This window comes from Pelobates fuscus, chromosome 6 (assembly GCF_036172605.1).
Source record: "Pelobates fuscus isolate aPelFus1 chromosome 6, aPelFus1.pri, whole genome shotgun sequence".
NCBI classification, from domain to species: Eukaryota; Metazoa; Chordata; class Amphibia; order Anura; family Pelobatidae; genus Pelobates; species Pelobates fuscus.
Genome location: NC_086322.1, coordinates 286,918,759 through 286,940,380, shown reverse-complemented (window position 1 = coordinate 286,940,380; position 21,622 = coordinate 286,918,759). Strand labels below are relative to the sequence as shown.

The 21,622-nt window shown below is 40.3% G+C and overlaps 1 protein-coding gene across 2 annotated transcripts in view; it reads left to right on the top strand.

The window, feature by feature from the left end:
* SMARCD2 (SWI/SNF related, matrix associated, actin dependent regulator of chromatin, subfamily d, member 2) overlaps positions 1-18,741 on the top strand; it is a 32,685-nt gene extending 13,944 nt beyond the window's left edge. For both annotated transcript variants that reach the window (XM_063459378.1, XM_063459379.1), the window contains exons 3-14: positions 7,642-7,826; positions 8,919-8,961; positions 9,994-10,116; positions 14,122-14,241; positions 14,572-14,667; positions 14,881-14,982; positions 15,472-15,633; positions 15,847-15,944; positions 16,093-16,228; positions 16,777-16,899; positions 17,459-17,560; positions 18,265-18,741. In XM_063459378.1, the coding sequence (XP_063315448.1) occupies positions 7,642-7,826; positions 8,919-8,961; positions 9,994-10,116; positions 14,122-14,241; positions 14,572-14,667; positions 14,881-14,982; positions 15,472-15,633; positions 15,847-15,944; positions 16,093-16,228; positions 16,777-16,899; positions 17,459-17,560; positions 18,265-18,318 (1,344 nt within the window). In that variant the 3' untranslated portion in view covers positions 18,319-18,741. The remainder of the gene's footprint in view (positions 1-7,641; positions 7,827-8,918; positions 8,962-9,993; positions 10,117-14,121; positions 14,242-14,571; positions 14,668-14,880; positions 14,983-15,471; positions 15,634-15,846; positions 15,945-16,092; positions 16,229-16,776; positions 16,900-17,458; positions 17,561-18,264) is intronic.
* Positions 18,742-21,622: the final 2,881 nt, after the last annotated feature.

Sequence of the window (21,622 nt, the reverse complement as noted above, 5' to 3'; positions counted from 1 at the left end):
TTTGGGTCAAGTAATGCTATGGGGCCTGATTGGGCAGATAGAGATCAGACTGCATTTAACAGTTCCTAAACCGAACAAAACAGCTTGCCCATGATTGCTTCCTTGCGAAGCTGCACTAGGTTTGGGAGGATGTGATTACAAGGCACTCCCAATGCCGAAGAGCTGGAAGTTCCTAAGCAGGATCGTCTATTGGAGCTCTTGAAATAAAGCCTGGAGTGACATGAGCTAACATAAGTTCCTGATTAGGAACTTCTGGCTCTCTGACATTCGTAGTCATGTTGGGGAGCATTGACCAGCAGACCCAAGGTCAGAAGTCAAACCGTCAAAAAATAAATTCTAAATTACTTTCAGTGGGCCGGGGGACATGCCAGGGCACCTGTGGCACCATAACCACTGCAGGGAGTTGTAGTGATTATTGTGCTTGGTATGTTCCGTTAATTCCAAGTGAATCTTAATTTTTAGGCGTACTGAATTTTTTTTTTTTTTTTTTTGCCCTAAATTTAGTCATTTCTTTTGAAGGCACAACAGTTTACCCATGAGCGATTTAACCATGAAATTGTTTCTACAGAAGTGGAGCAGGGAGAATATGATCTGATAAAAGAAATGAAATTTCTTAGGTCTTGAGAAAGGCAGAGGGAGTAGAGTTGTTCACGTATTTTGATGGAATGAGATACCAGTAAATACTATGCTTAAAGGAACACTTAAGGCACACAAAGCACTTGCTAGAGCCCGCTTGCCTTCCTCCCCCCCCTTCTCAATTTGCTGTACTGCTAATGGAGTGCAGCCCCATTGCAGAGGCTTCTCGATGGGAAGCCTCTGGTGTATCCCCAGGCACAGACAAGGGGGGCAGGTAATCAGCATTTGGAAAAATGCAGAAATAAATATATGCATTATATCTACTAGATTGGTAAAAATGAATACAAAATAAATCAATGGAGTGATGTTGGTGAGATAGCTGGGTGTCCGGAAGGCCTGCGATATCAAGCTCACTCTAGTCAAGTTGGCAAATGAAGAGGAAGTGAATTTGAGTTTTGATGTTTCCTGTCTCTTCCTTCTATTCAAGAGCTGGGCAACGGAGATGGGCCTACAACTATTTATCCTCTCGGCCTTTTAGACAGGCAGTCCATCTGGCTTGGAGTATAGACTGAGAATGATAGTTGTAGTTCAGTCACAGCTGATAGAGATATAGAGTCCTGAGAGTGCTATCTGAAATATCTTTTGATAAATATATATATATAATTTAATAACTAAGTATTCTCGACATACTCTAACCTCCTTAATCTGCTACTGAACCTTCCAAGTCGAACATCTGACATTAATTGCTTCCTGTCATGTTGGGGCCCCATTCTTATTGACCCCCCCCCCTTTATTGATTGAAGTTGTGCAGGGTATTGTAATACATGCGCATTGCTATCTGACACCGAGAAGGTTAAACCTTCTTATCTTTATTTCTTTTTCATTCCGTCTCTTTTCCGTTCTCACTGGGTTTTCTCCTTCGTTTTTTTTTTTTTTTTTGTCTGTTTATCATTAACGTTGCCAAACCACATTTTGAAGCTTTGCCTGCAACCGTCATTTTAAAGTGTCCGCTGCACGCTATAGCAAACCAAGCCAAAGTTTATTAGCTGTTTTATATTCTGAATACAGAATATGTGTGTTCACTTTGTACTGCCTTTCTCCACCCCTCCCCGCAGCTTTGAAGCTTTCTCACCCCACCATAACTCGCTCTTTAGTGGAAAAAAATAACTTGCAAACCGAAATGCAAAAATACAACATTTGGACAAAAAAGCTAGCTTAGCTGAGTTGGAGATATTGTTCTTTTGTTGTATTTTTTCTAGGGATCGACCGATATTGATTTTTTAGAGCCGATACCGATATTCTGTGAACTTTCAGGCCGATAGCCGATATAATTTGCCGATATTCTGTACATTTACCATTTTGGAAAATAATTAAAAAAAATTTCTAAAGGTAAATGCACAAAATATACATGCCACGTGTAGTGGATGCAGTGTGTTTAGACAGGGGAGCTGTGTATGTGTGTGTAGTGGATGCAGTGTTTGTGCAGTGTGTGTGTAGTGGATGCAGTGTTTGTATAGTGTGTGTTTGTATAGTGTGTGTGTATAAAATGCAGTGTGTGTTTGTATAGTGTGTGTATATAATGCAGTGTGTGTTTGTATAGTGTGTGTGTGTATATAATGCAGTGTGTGTTTGTATAGTGTGTGTGTATAAAATGCAGTGTGTGTTTGTATAGTGTGTGTGTATAAAATGCAGTGTGTGTTTGTATAGTGTGTGTGTATAAAATGCAGTGTGTGTTTGTATAGTGTGTGTGTATAAAATGCAGTGTGTGTTTGTATAGTGTGTGTGTATATAATGCAGTGTGTGTTTGTATAGTGTGTGCGTATATAATGCAGTGTGTGTTTGTATAGTGTGTGTGTATAAAATGCAGTGTGTGTTTGTATAGTGTGTGTGTATAAAATGCAGTGTGTGTTTGTATAGTGTGTGTGTATAAAATGCAGTGTGTGTTTGTATAGTGTGTGTGTATAAAATGCAGTGTGTGTTTGTATAGTGTGTGTGTATAAAATGCAGTGTGTGTTTGTATAGTGTGTGTGTATATAATGCAGTGTGTGTTTGTATAGTGTGTGCGTATATAATGCAGTGTGTGTTTGTATAGTGTGTGTGTATAATGCAGTGTGTGTATAATGCAGTGTGTGTATAATGCAGTGTGTGTGTATATAAAATGCAGTGTGTATATATAATGCAGTGTGTTTGTGTAGTGTGCATTATATATACACACACTATACAAACACACTGCATTATATATACAAACACACTGAATTATATACAGTGTATGCGTATAATAATAATGTGTGTGTGAGGGGGCATTTTTTAGTAGTGTATGCGTATAATAATAGTGTGTGTGTGTGAGGGGGCATTTTTTATTAAAATGTTTTTTTTTTAATTTTTATATTAAATTTTTTTTTATATATATTTAATTATCATTTATTTTTTTGTTGTCCCCCCCTCCCTGCTTGTTGCCTTGCCAGGGAGGGGGGATATGTTAATCCCTGGTGGTCCAGTGGCATTGGCTTAGCTGGGGGAGGGGAGGGAAGTGGGGCGGGCAGCAAGCGTTTACTCACCTCCCAGCAGCTCCTCCAGCTCCCCAGTGTGAATCTCGCGAGACCCGCGGCCGTCAGAGCTGGCCGCGGGTCTCGCGAGATTTACACTGGGGAGCTGGAGGAGCTGCTGGGAGGTGAGTAAACGCTTGCTGCCCGCCCCCCCAGGACCGCCGGGCTTGTAATGAGCCTGGCGGTCCTGGGAGGTATTATCGGCAATATCGGTATCCCTATTGGCCGATACCGATATTGCCGAAAATACCGAATATCGGCCGATTATATCGGTAAAACCGATAATCGGTCGATCCCTAATTTTTTCCAAAACTTGTTTTCTTTCATTTTAATTACATTTTTTATTTTTTTTTTGGCCTTAATTTTTGAACATATTAAGCGTGTGCATTCACTAACCTCTCAATTGTAGTCAGTTGAAAACCAAATTGAACATTTCACGTTAAAACAGCGTATTTATCATTTTTATTTTATTTATTGAAAATCACTCCAACATGGAGTTTAGTAAATAGCCCTGTCACTGTTTAGCAGATATCCCTTTTGATGTCTTATCTACTTAGACAACCTCCTATGACTATCTCATGACACAGAAATTGCCTTTAGGGACCAAGACAGAGAAGAGAGGTAATCGTACTGCTGTGGACTCTGATTGCGCTGCCTGGAAATATTGGGATTTGAAATAGCTGGAGGGTTAGAAGTTTCTTTTTGGGATACCACATGGGGATAATAAAATAATGCATGCTTGTCTGCCAAGTTGGATGTTACGTGACTCATGTAAGTGCTGTTTCAGTTTAGCATAACAGACATCTCCCAGCATGCAATAATCTGACGCCTACAGGAGGAATCCGGTCGTTCCAGCTAGGTGAGGCAGGTAAACAGTGCACCTGTGGAGGAGGGGTGGGGGGTAGGGGTGTGGAAAGTAAAAAGAAAAGGGGAGGTGAGACGAGGGGAGACGTAAGTGAGGAGATGTCGTGGGTAAGAGTGGAGGCAGGGATTGGCTCTGGAGTTTTTAAGGAGATTTACTATAAAGACTTAATGTTTGCGACTATTTGTCTGGCTTTGGACAGCAGACTTTTTGTAACCTAAATACAGTTCAGAGAGAGCTGCCTGTCCTTTTTGTATTATTTTTATGCTTATTCAGTCAAAATATATAGTAGGGCTGACCGATTAATATATCACATTTTGGGCCAAGTCAAATCTTGGTTGAAATAGGGAAGAAAATACACGCATTAAATAAGTACTCTAATTGGCATGAAAATAAAAGAAACAAGCAAGCTGTTATTTTCTCATACTAACATCTAATTTGAAGACAAAATGAACAGAATTACCAACAATCTGAATTTGGGCTCAGGATTTAATCCACACACTTTTCTGTCAAAATAAGGTTTCAAATAATTAACCAGGAAGGGTGTCCCTAAAGATTCCATAAAATGACCAGGAAGGATTTAATGGACCAATTCCATCTTGGTCACTCAGCCCGTGTATGGAAGCCGAGAGGTTAACAACAAAAAAATGTTTTGGTCCCAGCACTCTCGCAATGCAAGCAGTGTCCCCTTGCAGACCCTTTAAATGATTGGAGCTCTGCTATTGGCTGGCCCTTCACCCGATGTGTGAGGAGTTAGACTAAAAAGAGATCACGTAGTTTGTTTGCTCTGGTATTCTGTTTATCTACTGTTGTTGCTTACAACGTATCTTTCAAATTCTATCCATATTCATGATTCTTTAGTTTTATCTACAGCTCCCATCTATCCGCTCCCAAGTAACATTTAATGAAGTCTAACTACCCCATTTTGATGGCCAGGTATTTTCCCAAAGAGGTGGTTTTTATCAGAGTTTATACAAATGTTTAAACAACAATTGGATACTTGCAAAAATCACAATATTCCAGGAAAACTTTTTTTTCATTCGTGGGATTATCGCTTCAGATCTGACTGCCATTCTGGAGTCAAGAAGGAATTGGTTTCCCCTAGTTTGTTGCAAAATTGGAAGCGCTTCAAGACTATTTTTTTATTTTTTTTTGCTTTCTTTTGGATCAACTGCAAAAACAGATGGGAGAAAGGCTGAATTTGATGGATGCCTGTCTCTTTTCAGGCTAGGCAACTATGTACAAATTGAACACACACCATCTGAGTGTCTGCTTTGCCACTGAACGATCTCCGATATGGTTAATCTTGCAAGTTTACAACTTTCATAATGCGTGCAAAGTTTTTTTTGTGTGTGTGTGTTTTTTTTTTTTCTTCTCAATAAGCGATGTAAACTTTATAAAACGTGTAGGTGACCAGCCAACCCATAACAGCAGTATAGTGATAGTTTGCATCTATTCTTTAATTGCACAGAGCTATAAGCAAACCTCTTTTACAAGAAAATGTAGCCTATATATATGTGCTAGCATTTATAGCTAGCTCAATCTGCAGGAGAAACACTATAAGCACAACAGCAGAGGGGGCAGTCTATCGGTGATAAGGGGGAGCCCCGGTTTACATCAAATTGCTCTGTAGCAGAAAACCAGAGGACTGTACCCATATTCTAATTGCACCATAACCACCACAGTGAACTGTAGGGGATATGGTGCTTTTAGTGTCCTTTGTATGTGTGGCTGTCTCATGTTTTCCTTAGTCTTTTTCCAAATTCCTTTGTAGTAATGTTGCATTCTGCACTGCTGTATTACTGTGCATCACTTTTTTTTATTTGCAAACCTTAAGATTCTGTTTTCAGCAACTTTTCAAGGTCCTTCATAAGCAATGAATAGGCAGAAGGACACAATCTTTCCTTAGCATTGTCTGCATACAACTTGTGTCCAACTTTCAAATGTTTCATTTTGTGTTTTATGATTCGTTCTTGTCCAGTAGTAATGGCTTTTCTTAGACCTCTGCCCATAACTTATCATTTTGAGGAAAGCATTACTTTAGCTAAATAAAGCAGTTTTAGTGTATAGATCATTCCCCTGCAATTTCACTGCTCAATTCACTGTCATTTAGGAGTTAAATCACTTTGTTTCTGTTTATGCAGCCCTAGCCACACCTCCCCTGGCTATGATTGACAGAGCCTACATGGGGGGAAAAAACTGGTTTCACTTTCAAACAGATGTAATTTACCTTAAATAATTGGATCTCAATCTCTAAATTGAACTTTAATCACATACAGGAGGCTCTTGCAGGGTCTAGCAAGCTATTAACATAGCAGGGGATAAGAAAATCTTAATTAAACAGAACTTGCAATAAAAGCCTAAATAGGGCTCTCTTTACAGGAAGTGTTTATGGAAGGCTGTGCAAGTCACATGCAGGGAGGTGTGACTAGGGTTCATAAACAAGGGGATTTAACTCCTAAATGGCAGAGGATTGAGCAGTGAGGCTGCAGGGGCATGTTCTATACACCAAAACTGCTTCATTAAGCTAAAGTTGTTCAGGTGACTATAGTGTCCCTTTAAGCCCATTTGGATCTGATTCAATGATTCGCACAATATAAATATGACTCCTAAAATAAACCTATAATATATTGTAACTGTATGTACAGCGAGTATGTTGTGAAGAAACCATTATTTATTCATCGAAGTTAGAATTTTGGGCAATACAAAGTGCATTCAGAGTAAATATTAATGGACCACTAAAGTCACCCAGTTCACTTCCTCTCAATAAAGTGTCTGGGTGCAGTGGACCTTGGTTTTATCCCTGCATTCTAAAACGTTGGCAATATGTAAATGTTAATGATTGCAAGGTTAAACACACCTCTGGTTGCAGTTGTCAAGACGGCCACTAGAGGCGCTTCTGCTGAATAACCCAGTAAAATCGGTTATTCCGTCAAATGCTGCTCAGAGAGATTTATTTGATTGCTGTGTATGTATATCCGCTTCTGGATGCCTTCCTGTTGGGAAGCTTTAGATTGGGTAACATAAAGATCATTCATCGTGATGATCTCTGCCAATGAGACGGGGTGACCAAGGCGAGACATGCGTTGCTAATGAGAAAAGGAAACTCAACCTTTACCATGGGGGGGCTTTGGGGTTGCAGACGCCGAAATAGTTAGGGTAATACTATAGTGTTCCTTTAAGGCTAAACATTTGAAATACAAAGTAGCTGAGAAATTGGAAGAGTTCCAGTACGATTTACATTGGTCTTACTTTTGAAATTCACAACAATTCTCACATTAGTGAATAGCCCAGATAATGGTCTAATTTTAAACTGATTCTTAATGGAATCTTCTACATTCACTGTATGGATGTCTGTGACTTGTTCTTCCATGAAAGTATATTCATGAAAAGGTGGAGAGGCACATTAATGATGTCACATCGGAAGTATCTTTGCAGGTTAGACGTTAGACTGTTACATGTCGATCGTATGACATGCATTAAATGAGTTATGAAACTGCATTTACATCTGTGCGTTTAATACAATGTTTTTATTTTATTTACCAAACCAGGAATTATGTATGGCAGGTTATCAAACTAATTGCATTTTTAGCCCACAATAGCCACGCTGGAGAATTTGTTATATTGTCCCAATTTTCTTCTTTATTTTTTGTCCAGCGTCCAGGGATGCTCCCAGGAGGTAGAATGCCAATGCCAGGAATGCCAGTGGGATCCCCCATGCTAAATACATATGGTCCAGGGTCTCCCCTCAGGCCTGGGATGAACCCCATGTTGATGGAGCCTTTCAGGAAGAGACTTCTTGGCCCACACGGACATCCGCCTGGAGCCGGACAGAGGAGGGGGTAGGTGTCACTACCAACACATAAAGAGGCAAAAAACAATGTGAAAGTGGGATGTTATTAGAAAGGGGGCCAGCAATGCCATTTTACTGAAGGTTACGCGTGTGTGTCTGTCTGTCTGTCTCCCAGGTCCCAGCACGCAATGCTCCCGGTCTTTTAAGTCTCCGGTGCTGTCTCCAACCAAATTGTATACAATACCAGTAGAGAGCACTCAGGAGTCTTTCAAGGTAAATTTTTATCTGTTGCTTTATTGAGCAATTACAAATTCACACAACGTTCCAGTCGGTAAAATACTTTTTTCAAGACAATTGTGTATGTGAGCTGGATAATGTAACAACAGATCAGAGTGTTACACATAGGGTTAACTTCAATTTATTACGTAATTCAAACATGTTTACATCATTAATGACATCACTCTCATCCGTTGTTACATTTCACCTGTTCACCTCCAAATAGGACCACTGCATTTTTTTGTATATAAAGTATCCATCTCACATACACGATTGTCTTGAAAAAAAGTATGTTACAGACTGAAACGTCGTGTGAATTTGTAATTGCTCAATAAAGCAACAGATGAAATTTACCTTGAAAGATTCGTGTGTGTGTGTATTATAATGTTAAACAAAAATCTACACACCAGTCAACCCATAAACCTTGCTTTTCCCACAGAAATCACAAATTTGCAGTGATGTTACTACCGCAAAGGATTCTGGGTGGGCATATGCAAATTAGTTTAACAAAGATTCACATTTTTTGCCTCATTCCATTTTAAACATGGATTCCTTTGAGTCTGTGTTTGCTGTATACAACAGCTTTAAGTTGTACTCTGTAAGTTTGTGCCACTCCTGCCCAACCTGTAAATAGTTATTTGCTAGAACTGAATTTCAAGATTTTTGAGCCAAAATAGCAAAATTATATCTGATGCAGAAAAGTACTGACACTTATCCTAATACACAGATGAATGGAGCGATAACGATGCTTCAGTACGTACTGACAGATATCTTAATATGGAGAGGTGTGGGGGGGAATAAATATTTCTAACACCCCTGTAGTGAGTGTATGGTTTTTAATTTGTGTCCTGTTCTGGTCTTGCAGAGTGAAGAGAAGAAAGATGGCTGATAAAATTCTGCCACAAAGGGTAGGTTACCTGCCACTGCATTTCTTACATCACACGGCAGCTTTGAACTCTGTGTAATTACCAGTGTCTTTTAGGTCTCAATCCTCTCAACCCATATCAGTCCTATGTCCTAGGAAGAGGGGAGGCTGGAAGACAAAGGCACACATGGGGTTATTTATAATTCCCTTTGCTCTCCATATGGATAGCCAACCTTTCTTGCTCTTTCATTTTGATCTCCCTCTTTGGGCACGCTCATACTAATTGTGCTGAGCATGAATCAACTGCCTGAGTTTCCTGTCATTTTATTTCTTTTATTACTGCCATTTATTCAGCACAAACCTATTTTGCAGCCACATACAATTGAGGGGAGGGGGAACATACAATAAACACACAAGGATACAAAAGGTAAATAGGTCCCTGTCTGTGAGCTAAGATCTGGCCATTGAAGCTTTTTATATAAAGTGCCTAGTTAGATAGCCCATGAACTTACAATCTAATGGAGAGTATGTATGTTAGACTAAAGGAGGATTTTAGGAGCTGCAGTTCTTTATCAGTTAGAAATCTTTCCATTGTCACAAAACTGACCTGACAAAAATAGACCAGCTCCCGTAGGAAGTACCACTGTGAGCTGATGGGTAAGAAAGGTTCTACATTGTCAAATTAAACATTTACCTAGACCGTGGTAGCCAACAGATACCCCTCCCACTGTTTTTAGTACATCCCCGATGATGCTTGATGATACAGGCTGTCTTAGTTGCTGTACTACAAAGCATCATGGGAGTTGTAGTTCCAGGAAGGGGATCTGTGTGCTGCCCCGATTTTAAATGGGAACTATCAATTGTGAGAGTAAGTCTATTATAATTATGGTTTTGTCCGTAAGGGGGGTCTGATATTTATGTTTATCACGCACTGTCCGTCCAAGGCATTAACCCCTTAAGGACCAAACTTCTGGAATAAAATGGAATCATGACGTGTCACACACGTCATGTGTCCTTAAGGGGTTAAACACTATTTAATGTGTGAATTTATTTTTTTATTTTTTTCATTCTCCAGATCAGGGAGCTGGTTCCGGAGTCTCAGGCCTACATGGACCTCTTGGCATTCGAACGAAAATTAGATCAGACGATCGCAAGAAAGAGGATGGAAATTCAGGATGCTATCAAGAAGCCACTCACAGTAAGAATGATGACATTGAATGAGAGGATGAACAAATTACAGCTTAAAGGGACACCACTTTAATGCATTTGATAGATTTTGGCCTCATTAATATGCTGCATTTGTATTTGCATGCTCAAATCTTTATAGTCTTTGCACAAAATAAACAAATGTTTTGCATAATGCTGCACCATAAACCTACCTTTGATGAGGAAGTCTTTTTTCTGGGTTTAGGAGGCGTGGCTAAAAAGGGCAGGCTTGTGGTGCAGCGTTCCGCAAAACATTTATTTATCTTTATGCAGACACTAAAAAGATTTGAGCATGCAAATAAATACAGCATAAACCGTGAGGCCAAAACCTATCAAATGCAATAAAGTAGTATTGGTGCCCGGAGTGTCCCTTTAATTAAACACCCAAACTAGAATGCCATAAATAATCAAAAGCAATGTTCAGAACTGCTCCACTTTGCCCGCATAGTTAAAATAGTAGCCAAAAAATTAGGAGGAAAAAAAAAATAAAAAATCACGTGTTTCATTGTTTATGTGATGTAAAGAAATGCTAGTCTACCTGAAAATAACTGCTGGTACCCTTTCTCTTATTTTATGAAAGTGCTGATTTCAAAAGAAACCAAAGCTTTTTATAGAAGTCCTTGTTGCACTCTCTGCTCCCAGCCTGCAGGGTCACCCGCCCTAGGAGAAGCATTGTATTGGTGGTGCATGCACATTAGGTCCCCAATGCTTTTCTGTTAAGGGGAAGAATCTAAAACCGAAAATTTTATTCTTAACATTAGAATGTCTCTTTAGCCAAAGACTCTGTTTCATATCTTAAGATGGTGATTTAATTAATAGGCCTCCTACATAACCCCATGATTATTTAAAACCATGTTCAAGCCTTGACTAATCCTGAGACTGCAGAATATGAATCCAAAACTGTTGGATGCATGTCTACATGACCGTGATATCTATGACTGCTCCTTGATGTGTTCAGACATGACATTATAAAAATGACAGAATTTGTGTAGAACTTGATGCTTTTATATGTATTGGACACAGGGCCGGTGCAAGGATTTTTGACTACACAGGCGAAGATGCATTTTGCCAGCCCCCTCCCCGTCGAAAAAAAATGTATCTTCACCTGTGTGTCTTTTACCCCCCTTTTGACTAACTTACCCCCTTTAGTGTTTTATATCCCTTTTTTATGTCCTGCCCCCCCTTTTATCCTTTGTGTGTCTCCGTTTCTGTATTTTATCTCTCTTGTGTCTCTTACAACCCTCCTTGTGTATTTTTTACTTCCCATAGCCCCTTTGCCTTTCTCTTTCTTCCCCCCCAGCCCTTTTGTGTGTCTTTCATCCCCCTACCCTTTTATGTGGCTCTTTCTCCCCAACATATTTGTGCGTCTTTTTACCCCAGTACCTTTGTGCATCTCTTTCTCCCCCTAGCCCCTTTGTGCGTCGTTCTCCCCCACAGCCCCTCTGTGCATCTTTCCCCCCACCCCTCTCCCTTCTGTGCGACTCTCTCTCCCCCCCAGCCCCTTTGTGTTTGTCCACCCTGTATGTTTATTTGTGCCCCCCAGCCCCCCTGTGTCTTTTAATATTCTCCCGTACCTTTTATTGCCCCCCCTCCCCTCCTGTACCTTTTATTGTCCCCCTGTACCTTTTATTGCCTCACCTCCTCTCCTCCTGAAGCTTTCATAGTTGACCTTTCCCTCCTGTGTCTTTCAATGCCCCCCGTACCTTTTAAAGTCCCCCTCCCATCCCATTTATTGTCTCCCCTTCCTCTTCTGTACCTTTCATTGCCCCCCTCCTGTATCTTTCATAATCCCCCTAATGTTCCTTTTACTGTCTCCCCTCCTGAACCCTTCATAGTCCTCCCTCCCTACCTGTCCCTTTTCTTGTCCCCTCATCCTGTACCTTTTATTGTACCCCTACCCTCCTATACCCTTTCCCCCCTTCTGTCCTGTATTTTTTATTGTCACCCTCCCCTCTTGTACCTTTTATTGTTGTCCCCAGTATCTTTTATTGTCCCCCACTCCCCTATTCTACCTTGTATTATTGTTCCCCCTCCTGTACCTTTTATTGTCTCCCCTCTTGAACCTTTCATAGCCCCCCCTTCCTGTACCTTTTATTGTCCCCCCTCCTCTCATGTCTCTTATTGCCCCCACCTTCCTGTACCTTTTATTGCCTCCTTCCTCTCCCCTCCTGTACCTTTTATTGCCTCCTCCCTCCTGTCCTGTAACTTTTATTGTACCCCTCCCCTCTTGTACCTTTTACTATTGTTCTCCCTTCTTTATCTTTTATTGCCCCCCTCCCCTCCCAACTGTACCTATCCCCTCGTACCTTTCACTGACCCCTCCGCACCTCCATCCATGTGTCTGAGCTGGAGGTCCGCGGCGAATGATCCGGTTTCCTGTTCTGGTCTGACAGGAAGCAGTTTGTTGCATTTCCTGTCAGACCGGGTAAGTAGCGTTCCGCCCGCTCAGCCACGCACCACGCAGTGACAGACAGGAGGGGAGCAATGCGAATGGCGCTCTCCTCCTTCTGGTCACCGGAGAGCGCGCCCCCTGGACCCGTGCGCCCTAAGGCGGCCACCTGGGCCGCCTTAGGGTAGCGCCGGCCCTGATTGGACACTAACAGGAATAGACAGGGAGTGACCAGAAAATGTAGCATCTGAGTTTGAGAGGGACAGAAGAAGACCTCTATCGGGTACTAGAATATGATTTCTGGGGGAGGGGTGGGTGGATATTATTCTTGGAAACCTTACAATGACATTTGTGTTGTAAGGAGAGTGCACTGTTTTTGGTGCATGTATTTTATTATATTTATTTTACCACTATACTAGCAGTGTACTAGTGCAAAGCTAAAGTCTACTGTGAGCTAAAGTTATTGGGGGGTATAATGAGGTCCTTCCAGAGTGAGACTGAGCTCTGAGTAAAGATGATGATAGACCACGAAATGACCTATCACAGGAACCAGGCAGATTAGATGCCAAACATATTACTACTCCTCCCTATTTTAAGTATTTTATATATAATGTATAGATTATACGTGTATCCTAGATTTAGAAAACAACCTCTGCTCCAGAATTCTGCAAATGTGCCAACACTTTTTTGTTAAAGAATAGACTTGTGGGGTTTTTTTTGTTTTTGTGTTTTTTTTATTTTTTTATTTTCTTTCAGCATTTATTACTTTGTAACTATAACCCGTGACATTGAATTATTCTCCCTAAAACTAGCTAGACAAGAATAATATTAAATAATACAAACACACGCAATACAGTTCACAGTAATAAACTTGAAAGGGATAATGACAAATACCATCAGTGGCAGATGGAGACAGATGCTGTGAAGAGACAATACATTAGCCTGGTTAACATGAATAAGCTAAAGGAGACATTGTCTGCGACTGACAAAGGGAGAATGGTCTCGGAGTGGCAACAAGGGAATTGCACAGACCTTTAAGGGCCTATAAGAAGGTAGCATCCTAGTGAACGTGGTTAATGGGGAATTAGAACTAGATGGACAGAAACCAAAGATTAGAGTCCAAATTGGTGTATGCATACTTTGCAAAGAGACTGCTTTATCTCCTGAGGGAAAGGGAAGTTGGCCTGAGTTTGAGTAAGTGGCTCGGGGGGGGGGGGGGGGATGGGGGGGCTTTACATACAATCACCCCTGTCCATTGCCTCTTGTCTCAATAGGGATGACCTCTAATCTTCTAGGTTTTAATTTCTCCATCGTCACCCTGTCTATTTTCCTCCTTTTACTTTATTTTAATCTAGGTATTTTCCTTTTAGTCATACCTACAGCTGTCAGGGCACACTTCACACCACATCTCATTCATTTAGCTATGTGCAACTTTCTCATCTGATCGTTTCTTGTCCGTGACCGTGTGTGTGTTCCTGAGGAGTTCATTTGTTTATTCCCTGGGCTACTGCTGAATTAAATCCATTTTTACTAATGAGACAGACAGAACCCACTCCGTCTGTGATTCAGAATTGCTAATGGTGTTCTAATGTGACCGTGTCTTCACAGCAAAAACGCAAACTGAGAATTTATATCTCAAACACGTTCACGCCTGGAAAACCTGATGGGGACGAGGGAGAGAGAGTGAGCGCGTGGGAGCTGCGGGTTGAAGGGAAGCTACTGGAAGATGTGAGTGAACAACCAACGGTAATGGTTACAACAAATAAGAAACTCATGGCTGGTTCTGCTCAATATAGCTTCAGGGTCTTGCTGTGAGGACTGGTTACCTGTTGGGTGATCTTCATTTGGATGGTGGGAGGTGAAATATTGGCCCTAATGTGACAAAGTTGACGGTATATAGTCATTGTTGTGAGGGGGGTTGGTTGTGATGGACACTTTGCTGTCCAGCTAAGCTACTTATGATGGTTTGGTTTTTCGCGTTTGGTTGAAATCCTCTTGGCTTTTGGCTGCACTGAATGGCTCTAGAGTCTTATACAATATTTTTTTTAAATTTCTTAGCCTGGCAAACTGAAGAGAAAGTTCTCATCCTTCTTTAAAAGCCTTGTTATCGAACTGGACAAAGAGTTGTATGGACCGGACAACCATCTGGTGGAGGTGAGACAAAATAATCTTTATTCGAAATCTAACAAACTTAAAAGGACACTCTAGGCACCATAAGCGCCAAAGATGTGGTCATGGTTCCTAGAATGTCCCTTTAATAAAATCTAAAAATTCCAACTTGGTAGAACCATATTATGATGACAAGCAGTTCATGTCTATGAGACCAAGTAAGGATTAACCTGTATTTTTTTTTTTTTTTTTTTTTAGTGGCATAGAATGGCCACCACTCAGGAAACAGATGGTTTTCAAGTGAAGCGACCTGGAGATGTGAATGTGAAGTGTACCCTACTGCTAATGCTGGATCACCAGGTAAGTGGAGAAGTGTAGTGGCGACAAACCAGAATCTTTGGTGTACTTTGCCAGAGTTATGTTTACAAATTGGTTGAAGGATGCGGCTAGGCATATACTCTTAATGTGGCTCTGTAGGCATGACAAAACACAGATATTGTCCTGAGTACCTCTATCTCTAAAGGGGATAGCTTTATGGAGGAAAGCATTATTTAACTAGGCTGCTGAATTCTGAAAACCAAAAATTATTTAAGTAGTAATTATTCTGCAGTTCTAAGCTGGATGCAGGTTAAGTTGTGGTTTATACAAAGCTCACTAGAAAAGGACAGACCATTGTGATAGTCTGCTCAGGCAAGTAGTTAGGGTTCATCTGTTGGGTATCTATGTCTGAGTAAAGAGGTTGCACAAACACTCCACTGTTGTGTGAAATACTAGGTGTAATGGAGGATTTTTATTTTTTATTCTTTCTTTACAAACCTATATTATTATTATTTTTTTATTATTTCTTAGCCTTCCCAGTATAAGTTGGACCCCCGTCTAGCACGTCTTCTCGGTATCACCACTCAGACTCGTGCCAACATAATGCAGGCTCTGTGGCTGTATATCAAGACCAACAAACTGCAGGACAGCCATGAGAAGGAACACATCAACTGCAACCGCTACTTCAGACAGGTAGGATCTCAGACAGGCCCTTTTTCCCATCAACCTCTCATTATCTGTTGTACTACTTTCTACAATGCTAAACCTCCAGTGACTCCTACAGTCCACTAACACATGCCCTGTCGCACACAGATCTCTTTTAGAGGTGACTCTTTCTAGTATATTTCTCCTTCACTTGTGTATAAATATTCTCCCCATTAACCTCCTCAATGCTTCCTTTCACAGATCTTTAACTGCGTCCGCATGAGATTTTCAGACATTCCTATGAAGCTAGCAAGCCTCTTGCAACATCCAGATCCCATAATAATCAATCACACCATCAGGTGAGTCTGATCTAGGCAGAATTTTATTTTATTTTCCCACTCTTGTGCTCAAGGCTTAGATTAATGCTTGTTATACTAAGGACAGTATAACTGAGTCACGTAAACTGCTTGAATCCATCACTATAGGTTCCTTTTTATCTTCTCTTAGCGTGGATCCCAATGACCAGAAGAAGACAGCTTGTTATGACATTGATGTTGAAGTTGACGACCCCTTGAAAGCACAGATGAGCAGCTTTCTTGCATCTACGACCAACCAACAGGAAATCGCCAACCTGGATTCCAAGGTTAGAGCTAGCTTTTGCTCCCAGCAACCCAAAATTTAGGAATCAGACCCTTAAACCTTCTGATCATCTATGTTTAATTAACCAGCAATGAGGGACACTGAAATTCGACTTGCATACAATTCAGCTTGGTTTCATACTTTCAAAGCACATTTGCCTTATTTTAAAGAGTGAGCGGTTTTTCGGAGAGTTCTTCGTGTAGCAGCTTTGACAACACTCCATTTTGATGATAAAAAAAAAGGCAGTGTTTTAGTATGACATATAGAAGTTTCAGTCTTGCACAGTAACAGTAAAAAGCATGCAGTTCACTGTAAAAAAAACATTTTCAGACTGTCCTACCGCTGCATTACTCTGCATTCTCCATAACCTTCACTTCAACTGAATCTATGCTAGTAGAATGAAGTACAAAGATTATCGAGGGGCAAGTTGTAAAATCACTGGATTGTGTGTCTACCTCTTGTTACATTATAGCATTGCATTATCCAAGGTTATTGTCTTGGTATCATCTGCGTCAATGAAATGTGATTTAACTCGCTGCACTGCCTTTTTAGATCCACGAGACCATCGAATCGATCAACCAGCTAAAAACACAGAGGGATTTCATGCTGAGCTTTAGTAACGGCCCCCAGGAGTTCATCCAAGACTGGATGAAATCTCAGAGTAGGGACCTAAAGGTGAGCTGTGTTTTGATATGTTATCACGATTGTCATATATTACAGACACGGGATGGAAAGATCTGATCCAAGTGTTTCAACATAGATTTTTGCATCATTGTTATCCGCTAATGGCTTCAGCCACCCATCGGGACGAGGCTGTCCAAACTCGGCCTCCAACTATTGATAAACTACAAGTCCCATAGTCTCTTTCAGGCCTGATAGTGAATTTGGGGATTTTTTTTTTTTAGACCAAAGTGCTGTTATTGGACACCCCATGTCTTCAGCTATTTAATTGATATTTGTAATTCCACAGCAATGAAAACGACTTGTTTTCTGATATCTTCTCTGTCACGTGCTGACCCTTTGAAATGCCTACACTGCATTACAATGCTGCATTGCACAGTATTCAGGAGATCCTGTCCACTGCTTGTGTTTCTTCTTCTACTGCCTCCTTGTGGACAGTTTGTAGAGTGACAGCTTACTAAGCCTAGCCTGGACACTCTGAAGCCGGTGCTTGTGAATTCTGGTGGCACACGGGTAGATTACAGTATGGTATAAATAATCTGTGTTTTTTCAGATCATGACCGATATGATGGGAAACCCAGAGGAAGAAAGACGCTCTGAATTTTATGAACAGCCGTGGGCTCAGGAGGCAGTGGGGAGACACATCTTCTTTAAGGTAGGGCTTTTCCTAGTGATTTCATTTCTGGTTTATAGTGATCCGTTTGAATCATCACACTTTACTACAAAAGTTTGTTTATATATAATTTGGATATACAAAGTCAATTATGATCTTTATATTTCCAAGGTTTTTGCATTTTTGTTTCTTTTTAAATACAGTGGCTTTATATTAGTTATAAGTGATCTAAACGCTAAGAAGACCGGTGTAAAATTGACATTAACCTGGAAATGTATTTAGATTGTTCCTAGTTCAAAGTATGGCATGCCAGTGCTAATCAAATCAACACTTTATATCCAACACAACTTAGACATTTTAAAGCGTTTGTCCTAAATAATTAGCTGTAATTGTGTATGACCGATTTTGTATAGTTTTTGCAAAATTAAATATATTTTTTTGCAGTATATTTAAAGTAAGCTCTGCCTCCTCTGACCCACTTCCTTTATTCTGGGTCCTTTCCTGTACCTGTATACGCATCCTTTTTGGTCCTTCCCTTCTAACCAGCAGTGTCTCATAAAGAGTTCTAAAAGAAGCACAGCAATGCTTTCTGGTTGTTGTCGTACATAAGTCAACAGCTGTTCACCTGATTGGTCATGTGCATTACATGGTTCTAAAATCGTAATGAGAATTGATTATCTCGTATGGATAGAGAAGTGTGAAAATGTATAATTTTACATATTGAATGCTTGTTTCTTGTGTTTTAGGTGCAGCAACGAAGACAAGAGTTAGAGCAAGTTTTAGGGATCCGACTCACCTAATTACAGTCCTGAACCACCAGCTGTTAATCCCCAAAGCTCTTATTCTCTGTATTTTTATAGATGTTATGGAAACAGCTGTCTCAGTGATTGGTACGATGTCCAAACTATTTCTTACGTTTAATTAACCACTGCCCTGATGCATCACTAGTTTGAGATATGTGTTGAGATGGTAAATATCTCACTCCTATTATATAGAAGTTAATATTTCCACCAATTCACTATTGCAAACCGAAAACATGATCTTGAGACTCGGTGTAGAACAAAGCAGATACCTAGCGATGGAGAATGCAGTACTATCAAAACTCAAACACGTTTATTCTGGCAACAGTTCTTTAGAGGTGAATTCACTGAAGACTCGCAAAGTTTAGTTATAAAATAAGAATTGGAGGTTTTAATGCACCATAGCTCACTGTTTGTTAATAATATATTTATCAGCACTGAAATAATAATTCACATTGGAGTCCATTTACCTACAAGGTTTTTCACCAAAGTGAGAATTGTCGTTAACGAACAGTAAATTCAATGTGACTTTCAAATTTTAGACCAAAAAAAGCTGAACTGGAAAAATTCTTGCGAGTGAGAGCTTTTTATTTTGGCTACTTGGGCCTTAAATTTGAAATTCATTTTGTTCTCAATTTAATAAATATACCTGATAGGAGACGGTAGGCTTTTCTACTGACAAATGATTTAAACTCTTCTTTGTTCATAAATTTATATTAAATGATATGGGGATGGCTGACGGACTGTCTGCGTCTCTTAGCATTAGGAGGATGTGGGGGCAGACATTCAGCACCATTCTTCTACTCATTAAAAGTAGGATGTTAATTGGGATGTCTGCAACGTATTTCAGAACTGAAATATAACGTATGTAGCAGGAAGAGTGCAGGGCTTTACTAACCCAGCACTGTGTGATTTGTGCTTTGGTTGGAGGCCTGAAATTTCACTGCCCTCCAGTCCTGGTCTGGCCCTCTGTGATATTCCGCAGAAGACTGCAATATTTGGGGCCAGCATGTATATTGTGATGTGGTTCTAGGGTGTGATGTGGCATTTGTGACACATTGGGGTTGTCAGTGGGGCAAATAGGCATAGTCTTAATGAAGTGATCTGGGTGCATTGATGCTGTCCTTTTAATCCTGCAGCGTTAAATCCACCGCTTGTGACTGCCTTCCTTACAGAGTCTAGAGGTGCTTTTGCAGTACTGACACAGTAAAACTGTCAGGTGGCACAGAAGCCCACAGGAAATTGTTGAATTCAATGCGTTCCTCTGGGGCTGTGCATGCGCATCAAGTCCCAAATGCTCCTCTGACGTTGTGGGAGACAGAGGTGAGCAGCACCGAGAGAAAAGGTAAAAATTAAAAATTTGAAAGGGGACAGAGACCACTAAACACCAGGCCACTATAGGGTTCTGAATACAGGTTTGTATTCCTAATGCTATACTGTTCCTTTAATGTCTGCTCAAAGCCACCCATTAAATGACTGTAGGATTACATAAAAGGACCAGGGATTGGCTGTTTTTTTTTTTTAGCCCGTTCCTGGATCAAATTGCTTGTCATAGCTTCAAAGACATTCAACTGCAATAATGCATTTAAAAGGTCAGTGTGGGCAGGGAGTGTTTTATGTAACACATGTTTGCACTGATTACTAAATCTTTCCACATCTTTATTATATTTGCTTGTAGCTCAGGAAACTCTCTGCAGCAATTCTGTCCTCAAACTTGCACCTCCAGCTGTCATACAACTTCTATCATACTAATCTCATAGACCCTTTCATCGCTGTATGAGGAGGCACTTCCTTTGTATCTGACAGGCTGAAAACGTGAGTGCTGCTTTACAGCACCTAGTCCTGGGTAATGCAATAAAATAGTCTGTGGATGAGCCCAGTCTCATAACATATATCAAACTCTGATGCAAGTACTAATCATAAGTGTTTTTTGTATTTTTTTCCAGTCATTTATTATATTTGCACTAAATATTCTGAGGTGTGGGGATGCATTATTTAGTTTTTCTGCTGGGGTGGGATTCTTCGCGTTGGGTAATAGGACGTCCCTGCATGTGAATCATATGATATGTTTGTATAACAGATATCTATCACACACCAAGGACTTTGCACTAGTGTTCCGGCAAGTCTCCAGCATTTGGGTACAGAGAACAAACTCTCTTTGCTGGTTCTACTTGTCATCTTTCCACTGTACCAATCTCTCTCACCTCCTCCAGTGATACCCGAACATAGGAGAAAACGCTGTGAACTTTCTTCGCTACATGCAAAAAAAAAAAAAGCACCACTGCAACTTCGAGCCATGTTGATTATTCTCAGGGGGTTAACATTTTATCTATGCAGATACAATATTTGGGACCAAATGCTCATGTTTTAAGAATTTGTGCATGATTGTATTTTTATTCAGAAGTTAAGACACGAGTGATATTTATACTGATAATAAAATAATCCGGGGGTAAAGTTGTAGAAAGTAAAGGGGCTTTTATACAAATTGTTGTTGTTTTATAAATAACCCCAGTTGTGTTCCTAACAAAAGTTTCTTCAGAGGTTTATATGTTTTGAGTGTGAGATGTTTGTTTTTATAATAATGCAGGAAATGTGTGTTAGCAAGCAGAACAATGCACATTTATAGTAAATTTGTCACCTGAACTCTTTAGTCATGTTTTACCATTGATGATTATCTTTATAAGTCATGTTACATTCATTCTGAGGAAACGTGTGTATGATCACTGCACAGGCTGGCTGGGTGCAGTTTCCCATGATGCACAGGGAGGAACATGCAGTTACCATACACCTAATGTTTTGCCATCACTGTGTTGTGGCATTTGGCTACGCACGTTTCCCCTAGGAAGTTAAACAGGTTTGTAAAAGGGGCATAATTAAATGCTAATCCCAGCACTCTCCACGATTACGAAAAGTGAGTTGTATCACATTTTTTTTAGCTGTTATACTAACTATATACAACCTCTGTGCACATGAGATTCCTCATAAAAAAATACATGAATATTAATCAAAGGATTTGGTTTTATAAAAGAAAACCACTTAGGTCTTTGGTGTTACACTTAAGTTAGATTTTTTTTAAATGCATCTATAGGTGACACTTTTACTATAAATTCTATTGGTAACAGGGCTTCCGGTTTCCATTCTAGGACTCTGAACAGAATATAGTCTGGTTAGAATTGGAATCTAGCCTCAGAAGCTGGATCTATGATGTGGGTCTGTAATGTACACATGTAGTTATTCAGCAGAGCTCACTTACAAAGCACTTGTCAGACATCTTTGTGGAGGGTTTTTGTTTCTTTTTTAACTA